The sequence below is a fragment of the Triticum aestivum genome, chromosome 2D, assembly GCF_018294505.1.
Source record: "Triticum aestivum cultivar Chinese Spring chromosome 2D, IWGSC CS RefSeq v2.1, whole genome shotgun sequence".
Taxonomy (NCBI): domain Eukaryota; kingdom Viridiplantae; phylum Streptophyta; class Magnoliopsida; order Poales; family Poaceae; genus Triticum; species Triticum aestivum.
The window spans coordinates 580,571,589-580,583,487 of NC_057799.1; the positions used below are offsets into that span (position 1 = coordinate 580,571,589).

At 47.6% G+C, this 11,899-nt stretch overlaps 1 protein-coding gene and 1 long non-coding RNA gene across 3 annotated transcripts; both read right to left on the reverse strand.

The window, feature by feature from the left end:
• Positions 1 to 2,652: 2,652 nt before the first annotated feature.
• Positions 2,653 to 5,422, reverse strand: LOC123050136 (uncharacterized). 2 transcript variants are annotated; one of them, XR_006423714.1, is made up of 5 exons: positions 5,051 to 5,422; positions 4,683 to 4,749; positions 3,856 to 4,097; positions 3,496 to 3,563; positions 2,653 to 2,855 (listed from the first exon to the last, which is right to left on the reverse strand). It is a non-coding gene; the product is annotated as an uncharacterized lncRNA (long non-coding RNA). The 2 variants fall into 2 exon arrangements; XR_006423713.1 differs by having other exon boundaries at positions 3,856 to 4,749.
• Positions 5,423 to 6,525: 1,103 nt separating this feature from the next.
• Positions 6,526 to 9,331, reverse strand: LOC123050137 (uncharacterized). Its single transcript, XM_044472974.1, has 2 exons — positions 7,908 to 9,331; positions 6,526 to 7,136 (listed from the first exon to the last, which is right to left on the reverse strand). Exons 1-2 carry the CDS (start codon positions 9,090 to 9,092, stop codon positions 6,771 to 6,773), a joined length of 1,551 nt encoding a protein of 516 aa, XP_044328909.1. The 5' UTR covers positions 9,093 to 9,331; the 3' UTR covers positions 6,526 to 6,770.
• Positions 9,332 to 11,899: the final 2,568 nt, after the last annotated feature.

Genomic DNA, 11,899 nt, shown 5'->3' on the forward strand with positions numbered 1-11,899 from the left:
CTCAACGACACTCAGCGGGGACTATGTTGGATTCGTAGGAGGATTTGTTTGACATCTATTCCGAATTTATTTTAGGGCAGTCTATTCCGATTATCTGGTCATTAGCAAACACCTAGGCCTGACACCTCTACAATACGTACTGTTGAATAGCCCAAGCCCACAATTAATAGCCCACAGACCATGTATATAATCGGTTTGATCTGCTAGTCTGCAGGCCCCGATTGGACCAGGACACACATCGCTTTGCCATCTGTTTGCGCAACTTCATCTCGATCCTTCCGCCGCCGCCGCCGCGTAGCTAGGCTTAATCGAGCGGTAGACCATCAGCATCAGTGACGACCTGACGAAGGTGCGGATTCCGTGCGCCGGTATGAGTCTACCACATGCTGATCTACTAATTGGCAAACATCTCCGCCTCTCGGTTCTCACAGCACAGCTTGTGGGCTTGTCTAATCTCAACGTGAGGTATGCAACATAGATATATTATTTTACATTTAGAGTATACAAACTACTTCCTCCATATCAAATTACTTGTTTTAGATTTTGTCTACACATGGATGTATCTAGACACGGTTTAGTATTATAAATACATTTGTATCTAGATAAATTTAAGACAAGTAATTTGGGACTAAGGTTCCACTAGTTAGATTCAATTACAAATTGTATACCCGTTTTTGTACTAACTAGAAGTCTAGAATTGCATAAAGCATGAGGAAGAAGAGACCACCGATGACTAACAATTGAAGCCATTTCTTTTAACCACTCGGTCTACTAATCAGAATGCAGAGCGACATGTATATATATTAGAAGTGAAATCACTGCAAAGTTTGACATTTGATGGTTTGATGGGCCTGTTGTGCGTAGATATACATCTATCTAAGCTAATAAAAATGTAGCTATTTCAATGTAATTGCAAGAGGAAAATTAACTTTGTTTGTTTGATATCGACGCTTATTTAAGAATCGATATACTTTGGCCCTGCATTTCTTGCACATTGTCCTCTTCGCCCTCCTATGTTCAAATCCTGGCTCCGCCCCTGGTGCCGGGGCGCGTCCACGGGCGTTGAGGGCCCTACCGCTTTTTTTAATTTTCCATTTGTCTAGGGTTTTCCAAGGGGCGGTTTTCTTTTGTTTCTCGGTGTTTTCCCCGCTGTTTTTTCCTTTTTCATTTCTTTATGCCATCTTTACTTTTTACTTTTGTTAATACAAACAAATCAGTAACAATGTTGTAGATTTCAGCTTTTTGTCCCCTATTCCTTGACGGCCACGGTAAACTTTCCCTTACAAGCTTCGTCGGCGAGCCCGTGGATTCATCTCTGTTCTAGTTTGTTTTCCAGAATTCGACCCTCCTTGAGTTCCTCCATTTGGACATAGCCAACGACGCCCCGACATTGATTCATGTCGTGTCCTTGAGGCAGGGAGGTTTGGATATTTTGTTGTGTGGTGAGATTTGGTGTCAGGTGCTTCAGATCTATTCAAGTGTTCAATGACGACAACTGCGATCCGGACTCCGCAGTGTGGTTTGGTCGCCGGCGATGACCTCGCCAGGATGTGCCATTGACAAGTGGGCTCGACGGGTCAGGAGAGAGAGAGAGTTTCTAGGGTGGGGTCCACCTGTAAGAGAGTGAGGTTTTTTCCTAAGGATAGGTCCCACATGTCAGTGGCATATGCACACAAGGGCAACTATGTCCAGAAAACGTCCATCTGACGGTCAAACCACTTTGAACGGACGAAAATGGCACGGAGGGGTATTTCCATAAGGGCACCAGACGGAAGAGAGGTAAAGTTGAGCACTGCTTTTTTAGGGGTAAAGATGAGACCAGGCGGAAATTAGGGAAAAAAGGAAATGTCCCTTTTTTTAAAATCGGCGAATTTTTTAAATTCTTGAACTTCGTCAAATCTATGAGAAAGTATGTACTCGTTTTTTTTTTCAACTCACCGGCTGCTAGTTGTTTTTTGTGAGGAGCCAATGGAAAAAAAAAACTAGTGATGCGAGCGAGCACTATCGGGCCCGGCCTAGCATGTGATATACCTACATTGTGCCGCAAACGGGGCCAGATTTGCATCAAGCACTCATTGCTCCAAACGTATTTTTAACAGTGAGGTTGTTAGTCAAATGGTGATTTTTAAAGAAGTCGCTTGAAATTGTGGTGGTTTTTGACAATTTACTAAGAATTTGGTGAGAATAGGCTGTCAGGTCCAACCAGTGTATGTGGTACGCTTGGCAATGCTTTTGTTCTAGTACTGGTAGATTTATCAAATAATAGTCTTGTTGCACTACCAAAAACTGAAATATTCCTGTGAGCCCAAACCCGACAGGAAAATAGGGTTTACCGACAGGGAAAGTATTTCCTGTCGGCCAGCCGTCAGGGTTAGTCGTCAGGCATAGCTTGACAGGGAAATTTTCATATGCCTGTCGGCTGGCCGCCAGGAACATTATTCCTGTCGGTTTTCATTGTTTCTCTGACGGTTTTGGACTCACAGGGATACATAGTCGTCAGGTTTGGCAAATCGGGTAAATTGCATATCCCTGTCATTCATAACCGCCAGGAAAAAATGAATCCAATGAACAAAAAAAAATCTTAACATTGATGGTCTTAGACATAGCTATTTCATTACTCTGAATGTTTAGAATAGAGAAACACCACTATCAATAGCTTCCATCAACCATGGAGTTACAAATTCACATAATTCGGATACAATTCCATCGAAGTTGCATACATGAATCAAAGGACAATGAAAACAGAGGCGCAACATCTAAAAACACTAGTGCATCAACTAAACATTCACAGCGTGAGACCTCTTTTCATAATGTTTTGTTACAGCTTAAGTTGCAAGCTTCTCTTCAAGGTTACCCTACAGTGGACATAAATGAACTTGTAAAAAAGTGCAAGTGTCTCGCATAAAAAAAGTGCAAGTGTCAACACTTTGCTACAAAAAGGTATCAAGAAACAGGAACAATATCTATAAGATATAATAAGCATAATCAATCTGATATCTCGGTTTCTCGCAATAACAGTGGCATATATACCCAACTTGTTTTTGTCACAGCAAAGTTACCTAATTTATCAGCTATACAGAAAATAATGGAGTAATTGTTCTAGAGTAATATCTCAGATTTATACAAACCATGCAATTGAAAAAATCCATTCAAATGGCAACCTAACCACATGCTTCTGGATTAGTTAGAACAGCTAACAGTCTGAATAGATGAGATATTAGAGGATTCTTGCAAGTCTGGCTCAAATCACAGTACCAATGTAAATATTCTTAAGTGCAACTGCTCAATGATGCATAACCACAAAATTTTATAATAAGAAAATAACAAGGAGTTAAGTCTACCCATTTCAGATGTTCGAGAAAAATGGGTAAAGTCGTCATCATCTCCATAACAATGAAAACCAAAGCATTATGAAATTATTCAATAATGTAACAGCAGGGAACAGTAGCTCTTTATTCAGAAGAGTATGTATAATTTCTTGCCTTTATTGATTACCTTAACTTCTTGCTGCAGCCTCCTTGTTGTGCTGATCATCTTCCTTCCATGCAACAGATCAATTGTCCCTAAATCATAACAGAATGAAAGAGCATGAAACCAAAAGGTATTGACAAACAAAACTAGATAATACATTTTTACAGTACTGCATGGTTAGACAATAAAGGACCCCAAAGAAATAGAAAGAGGTTGTCTGCAGATTAAACCAACATAGCAGCTACTGGCTCAATAATGTTGATCTCATGATGTCGGGCACACTGAACATAGCATGGTCTGTTTGAATGTACACCAGGCAACTTGATTTGACAATTAATAATGATAAAAGTTTGGAGACAAGGGTGAGAGCAAAAGTAAAAATACCTTGATTAGAACAAAGGCTCTTGCATCTCTCGTAGATCCCAGATCTTGAATTTTGCTCCTACTCAAGATGAATTGCAAACTAGAAAACCCAGACCTCAAATACATGTTGACCAATATTTAATTTATAGGTTGATGTGCATACAACAACAAAATATTAAAGGGAATAGCACCACTTAATTGGGACGAATATTATTCAATTTCTTGACATTGAGTGATAACCTGTGAAGTTTTTTCAATTCTTCCTAAATCCAAAAATAATGAAAGAGATTAAATCAAAGGGTATGGACAAACAAATTAGAGAGCAAAACTGTTACGTACTCGATAGTCAGACCATAAAAAAATCATAAGGAAATAGAATGGAAAGTAACATTAGGAGTTTAAGACTGAACAAATATAGCAGCTACTGGCTCAAAACAGACTAGATGATCTTGAGCATACTAGACATCAAATGTTATTGTAATATATAGGAGAAAACACGCCATACAATTATTCATTTTAAACTTTGGAAGGGTGAAAGCACAAGTAAAAAACCTTATGCGCCATGTGTCCCGACACAAGACAAAAGATAGGTTATGTATAGAACCTGCTAGTGACTTTTTCAAGATTCTTATTTACTGCTCGATCTTGAGAAAATTAACTGGGTAACCAATCTTCACTGTTACTGCTTACTCAATAGCTTCAACTTCCGATTACATGTTGATACACAACATACAAATATTGGAAGGGGTGACCCATGATTACAGAACCAGAAAAGAAGATATGCAGAGCTATATTTGAGAAACCAGTGATATATTAAATGATAACAAGCATGCAGTATTGTCCATTACCTTTACAATTAACAGTTGGACTCTGTTTCCCTCCTCTGAAGAAGTGATTTTTTAGGAGTCCTGCAACCTGGAAGATGAAAATCAAAACATATCACAGACTTTCTAAAAGCAGTTGTGGTTCTAGTACTAGTAGAATCTCTTGCACACATACGGTTGCAGAGGAGAGACATCAACTACCTTGCCTATTCAAAACCAATGTCTGTATAAAGCCATTTTCTTCTACCAGTACCCAACAAATGAGGAAGGAGACAATTCTCGTTATTTTTCTGGTGAATCCAGTTGGGGTACTCACATATGAATTTTATCAGGAAAAGGAAACAAATCCTAAAGAAGGGAATACAAAAAAAATGGATCTGGAAGGGTGGTACCTGGATGGAAAGGGGTGGCACTCGAACAAGGATTCGATGGCGCGCAATCGACTGACGACATCGGCGGGCACTTTGACGACGACCCTCTGGAGGTAGAGGCGAAGTTGACGGCGATATTCCGAAGGCGGCCATTCCTTGTTCGGCAACCCAGCGAATATAGCGAATGGGGCGGGCGAGAGGTTGGAGGAGGCGCATCCGGCGGCGAGGGATTTGGGGCGCAGCAGGTTGGCGACGGATTTGGTGCGCATCAGCCTACGGACGACGAGGGATTTGAGATGCCGCTGGCTGGCGGCGGCCAGATCTAGGATTTGGGGGCACCGCTGGCTGGAGGCGGCCAGATTTGGGATTTGGGAGCGCCGCTGGCTGGCTCGGGTGGGGAATGACTGAGATTTTTTCACTGGGGCTTTTATTCCAAGTTTTCCAAACGGTGAGCGGCAGCCCAAAAATTAGCTCGATCAGCGGCGGGACGGGCTTCGTTTTGGCGCGCGTGGCTGAATTCATGGCGCCAAACATGGGCTTCACTTTCGCTGTGGGTTACCCACGCCAGGGATATTGGTTAGTCCTGTGGGCCGGGCCGGGACCGACAGCAATATAGTTTTTTCTGTGAGTTTTCACCCGACAGGAAAAGGTATAACACACAGGAAAAATCCAGTTTCTGGTAGTGTTGGAGAAATCCCTAGTTTTGGAAAGCTACTAAGCCTACTCCGACTAAACCTTGCGTATAATAATCTCAAGGTGTCGTACCTCGAAGTTAGTGTGCTTAAACAACTCAATTCACTATTTCTCTCATCTAACAGACTTTCAGGGAAAATCCCCTAATAAGTTTCCCCTGAAAATACCCTAACATCGACTATGTCTGTTAGGTTTTCACAAAGCACCCAACATCAACTGCTACAAGCACGCTGCTGTCAGCTATGCGCGGCTACCGCAAACTACTCGATGCTACAGCCGACGCTCGAGGACGACATGCCGCTGCAAGCCCACGCTTGGGGACGGTGTGCTGCTGCATGCGCGCCGATACTGCAACGCCATGTTGTCATGTCCATCCTTACCACAGCAGCGGCCACGTTGCAGAAGCAGCGCCTCGCCGCCCCGTAGCAGCGCCGCGCAACACGATTGGCGGTCACCGTCCTGCTTGCGGCTGACAAGCTGCTCGTTCGGCTCAGCATTGCAACATGACTGATATTGCGGCCGGATTACAACATGACTGATGTTGCGGTCAGATTGCCACGTCACCTATGTTGCAGCAGCTGGCAGGTGGCCGCTTGATCACATTCATCCAATGGTTCTCGACCCTGCCGATCTTTGTCAGCAATCAGCCGGCAGGTGGATAGCACATTAATCTTTTGGTCATTTTGTATAAAAAAGCAACGCGGTTATGATTTCACAGTACAAGCATCACGGTGTATGGAAAATCTAAGGAAGTTACCACATTACAGTTATTATGCAACAGAGAATGGCCACACGCCTTAATATGATCTTCAAACTTGCTCGCACATAGATGCACTTCTAAAAGAAAAATGGAAAGATAAGCTGACGAAAGCTAACGTACATAAATGCACTTCTAGAAAAAGTCTCCTGCCAACCAGTCATACCGAATACTGATGATGGTCACAACACCATCAGTGTTTATTCAGAAACCTAGCACCATCATCACAGAACCTAAAACCTGAAGTACCAATGCAACAAAAACTGACTTGCTCCTGATGGATAGGCTTATTCAGCTAGCGCAGAAACCTCTCCATAACTTTCCCTTGCACATTTTCCACCAGCTCTCTGGTTTGATCTTCTGTCTGTAGAATTCACAGTCTGCGAGTTCAGGGTCTGCACCCGCCCTCAAGACACGATCTCTCACAGTTCTTAACAGTTCATCTAAAGCCATGATTTTCCTCACAAGAGAGTTCTTCTCGTCCTCAATGTCAATGCAAAGCGAGAAGGCCTCTATCTCGGCAACATTTGCGTTGCCATCCTTTATCAAAGCTTCTTTATATGATCGTAATGCTTTTATAAGGACAAACGACTCCTTTCCTGTGATCTCAGAACCATCTTCGACACTGTTTCCAGTAACCTCAGATTTTGAATCCTCCTATGACAAAAAGGAAATTCCGTGTAAATAAAAATGCAAGTTTTTGTGCACAGAAAATATGTGCAAGGCAATAGATTCTGGCGATTCTAATCATTTTAGCTAGCTTTGACAGAAGCAATGAAAGTGAAATAAATTACTGATACACCACTGCCATCTAGAACCTTTAAAATATACTGTTATTATAATACGAAAGCAATTGAAAAAGTAACAGTTAAGATTTGATGTAATTAACAACGGTTATTAACCAGATTTGAGTGTCTTAATTACAAATCAAACTAACATAGTGGAATAAAAAAATAATGTTAAGATTATATGGAGTTAATGAGTGGTGAATGTTTAATTGGATTTAACACCCCTAATTAGAATCCTCACGAAAACACCCCTAATTAGAAACCTTTGGATACAAACACAAGGCGACGTATGTTTTTCCTAGAGTGCAATATCTATAGGATACAAACTCCTATCCAATTGTAATCATCTTAACATTATATTTATTTTATTGGAGAATAGAAAAAGTGTTCAGACTTAATAAAAGAAATGAATGTTTAAGATTCGATGATTAAAAACACATCCATTCTTGGGTTCAAGAGATTAAGACAAAGAGTTGAATAGCACTGCTATAGGTCCTCTACTACGAGTTACTTTGACTAAAACCGATAGCATATCTTTATAGCAATATAATCACACATCATTGGATACAATTTATGGACCAAACATAAGAGGGAATCCTTAATTACCACCATGGTCACACACAAGAATAGGCTGGCTTACCGAGATGTATTCCATAAAAGGAGGCCAGACCGAGTAGGGATGGACCGGGAAGATAGGCTGCTTTCTATTCTTAAGATGCTGCTTCAGCTCCCCTGTTTCCAGAGACAAGGACATGAACCACTCAGGGGATTTGAACTGATGCACGTAATTTCTCCATGGGCGAATTGCAAAGTACAAAAAGCCATTGAAAACCGTCATAAGCCGCACTGAGATTGTATCTTTCACTGAACAGTTGGTGACATCCATAAAGCGAGTGTACAACGGGAACGTCTTGTGCAGCACAAATCTCTCAATGCCGTCATCGCTGGCTGTCCAGATCCAAAGGCTAAACGTGCATTCCTTCTCATTTACGATACAGAGCTTCCCATCATTGATCTGACCAATCTGAAATGTTTGACGTACCTTTCTCAAGGGCGGCGGCAGATCCATTCGAGAGAACTGAAATGTGTCTGTGTTGAGCACGAAAATGTACTCGCTGATAGCCACCCCGTTAATGGACTCGCATTGCCAACATATAAACCCATCCAGCACGGTGCTAGCTGTGCTCCTGAAGCCCTGAGGCGGCAGCGTCGCGATCTCCGGGAAAAGCTGCCACTCCATGGTGTCCGATGAGAAGACAGCAACGCGCGCGCAAGGCCGTGAGTAGTCGTGACGGACACATACCACACGGGACGGCCTCTGATCATCTTCGGAGGAGAATGTGTGGAACCGAAGGATGGTGCCGTCGGGCAAGTCGTGGTGCTCCTTGGGGCGGAGAAACAGGGCCATCATTTGGGGGTTGTACCAAACTCCCTGCATGGTGCTCCGGTGTTTGATGGCGATGGAGCCGTTGTAGGCAATCGAAGGATCGGAGAAATTGACCACCCACTCGGAAGTGTCATCGTCTTTGAGTGGAGTGAATCTGGCGGAGGAGCGCCGTAAGGCCGGGAAGGCAGTTATTGTGTGTGAGAGGAAGCGAGGGAGGAGCGGGGCCGCGTGGAGCGCGATGAAGCGGCGGCGGAAGGCGCGGGACGAGCGGACGGCGCCGAGGAAGGCGTGGCAGGTGAAGGCGGCAGAGGCGAGGCTGGGGAGGTCGGGAAGGCGGATGAGGATCTCTTGGAGCTGGTCGTCGCCGAGGTCACTTATGGTGGTGGGAGCGGGTGGTATAGGGTGTTCCGGCAGCGGCGACGATGGGTGGGAAGCCATGGCTGACCGGCCGCCGAGCTCAAGCGCCGCTTGGAAGAGGAGTTTGGAGTTGGACTTTTGAAATGGAAGTGGTTGCCGGAGTAGGGTGGGAGTCGACGAGAGAAGAGATTAATAAGTGACCATTGCGGTTTGTGTTAGCGAGATAGAGGGAAGGAGATAAGCTTCCGGCGGCGGCGACGACGGGTGTGCAACCATCGCTGACCAAGCCACCGCATGTATAGCTACCACGTCTAACACCCTCCTCCCTGCTCCTGCCGTGTGCTCCGTTTGGCTGCTTGTATTGCAGTGCCTCTACTAAATAAGTCCATGTACACGTGAGAGTTAACACGGCATATGCGCGGGCAGGTGCGGCGAGAGCGCGGACGCACCGCGTGTTGGGCGAGAGACCCACACGGGGGAGGGGGTTGGAACTTGGAAGTCCGGGCACGTCCGCTGGACATAAGCCATTTTGCTCCCTCCGGAAGCACAAACCTTAAAGTCGGAACCCTATTTCATGCATAGTATGTAGATCATACGGGATAACATAAAAACATAGCAATTCGGACATCGACATAGTTGCTTTTTAAAAAAAAGAAGGATGACCCCGGCCTCTTCATCTGGGCGATGCATACGACCACTTTATTAATTATTCTCAAAAGACCTTATAAAGCCATACAACAGCAAGACTAAAGACACCGTCTAAGCAACAACTGCCGCTACACCTATCCAATTGATAAAGAGACGCAGATAGTCTGGGCCTAATACCAAACAGACATCGCAGCCAAACCTAAACATTTAAGACCCGAGGTCCCAACTAGGACGCCTGCCGGGTATGGGGCACCTACCAGTCCAGCGCACTCCTCAACCAGGACGCCTGCCGGGTATGAGGCCGCCGCAGTCACCTGCCACCAATCCATCTTCAGAGCTGTACTGTTGCATGTACCGTGCCAGGTCTCTCTGCTATCGACGCCACCACGACGCCCGACAGCGTCGTCCTCCTGCGCGAGTCCATCCTCCCACAGCGAACTCCGAATCTGCACTGCGCCACACCGTCAAGATCCGTCGCCATCAGTGTGTAGGATGAATCACCGCTCCACCAAAGAATCCGTCCTCTGGTCCCTCGATCATGACGCCCCCAAGGGAGGAACGACACCAGAACGCCGCCATCATCCGATCATCCGATCTAGGGTTTCCCTCGGAGGTAGCAGAGAGTGGCCTTGAACTTCTCCACAGCGATGCCTTCAAGAAGGGAACGATGCAGATAGCGCCGCCACCGCCGGCCTTAGCAGACGCCGAAGGCAAGTTTTCACTCAGATCAGTTCGAAGGGATCCAACTCTCGTGCACGGGCCGCCGTCACCACCAGCACCACCAGGCAGAACCCTGGAGCACCGGCAGATCAGCGAGCCGCCGGCACCACCGCATCCAGATCGCCGGCCACGCTGGGCCACCGCCATCCCCCGCGCCGTCCGGGTCAGAGACGGAGCCGCCGACCGCGCACAGGGACCACCGCCGCCTGCACACGCCGGAGCGCCGCCGAGAGCCCAGCGCCATCCACTGCTTCCCGAGGGTCGCCGCCGCGCGCCCCGAGCGGACTCCCACGCACACAGGGGAAACCGTGAGCGTGAGCCCTGCCGTCGCCCCCAAGCCCGCGCCGGCGCGCCCCGCCTCCAGCGCGCTGCCAGCAACCGCCGCAATCCACCCGCGCCAGATCCAGCGAGTCATGGGAGAAGAGATCCCGCCGCCGCCGACGCTGACCGGGCTTTGCCCGGCGGCGCGCCCCGGTGGCGGCGAGGAGGAGAGGTCGGGGGAGGGACGAGGACGCGGCGACGCTAGGGTTCCCCCCGGTCGCCGCGCAGGGGCGACACGGGAGGAGTCGGGCACATCGACATAGTTGCTGTTGTGATCGGAGGAGGAGGATGAGGAATCCCGCCCTGCGGCGCACTGCATGGTTCTGCTCCGCCGCGAGCCGCGCGGCTCTCTCTGCCGCCACCTTCGCTGATTCCTTGACTGCCAAACGGAATGCCGATGTGTTCTTACGATCTTGACAGGAGGCATCGGTCTCTGTCGAGGTGTATGACCACTGGATTGTGAGGTGGAGCACCTCATCGTCATCCTCAGTGGGCGGCAGCAGCTCTAGCGCACATCTGGACGACCAGCAGCCGTGCCTCGCTCCGCCCTACGTCGCTGCCTTCATAAGCACGACCCACCGTCTCTAACTACTGCTGTCGCGCTGACGGGCTGGGGGTTCTGGCACCAGCAACAAGCTGCTCCCAGCAGGGGCAAGCCCTGGCGGTACCGGGCGCCGCTGCTCGCGCTGCCGCCTCGCCATGGATGGCAGAGAGCGCGCAAGGTGGAGTTGAGCTGCCAGGAGGACGAGATGCCCACCCACGATGCCGGGGACGCACCGTCGAGGAGGAGCTCCCGCCCCTATCTATCCGCGGGTGCCGGAGCACAAGGTCCTCCTCGTCTTGGTCTGATGAGCTCGACGAGTCGGCGTTGGCCAGCCGCACCCAGTTGGTCTCATCGAAGCCGGAGCCAGCCATGGCGGAGGGGGCGGATGGGAAATTGGGTGGAAGGGGAGGAGATGGAGGGGAGCGGAGAGGATGAGAGGACTGAACCGGACTTGGGTTTGACTAGGTTTCCTCCTCCGGATGTGGTTTTTGTGGGGACGATGGTGGGGGAGGCGTGGGCCATAGCAGGCCGATCCGACGTGGCGGGGGTATCCGGGCCTCCCCATATCCGCCCCACATATGGGCTGGATATGGGGGTTGCCAGACAGCCAAGGCGTTTGGGCTTGATGTGGGGAGGCCGATTGGGTGGCAATTTC

What these genes read in the sequence shown, in the direction of transcription:
- LOC123050137 (XM_044472974.1), bottom strand. Translation starts at nt 9,092, where the DNA reads ATGGCTTCCCACCCATCGTCGCCGCTGCCGGAACACCCTATACCACCC. An exon ending in CTTTTATGGAATACATCTCG is followed by an intron (nt 7,137 to 7,907) that starts GTAAGCCAGCCT and finishes TTTTTGTCATAG; the next exon opens with GAGGATTCAAAATCTGAGGT.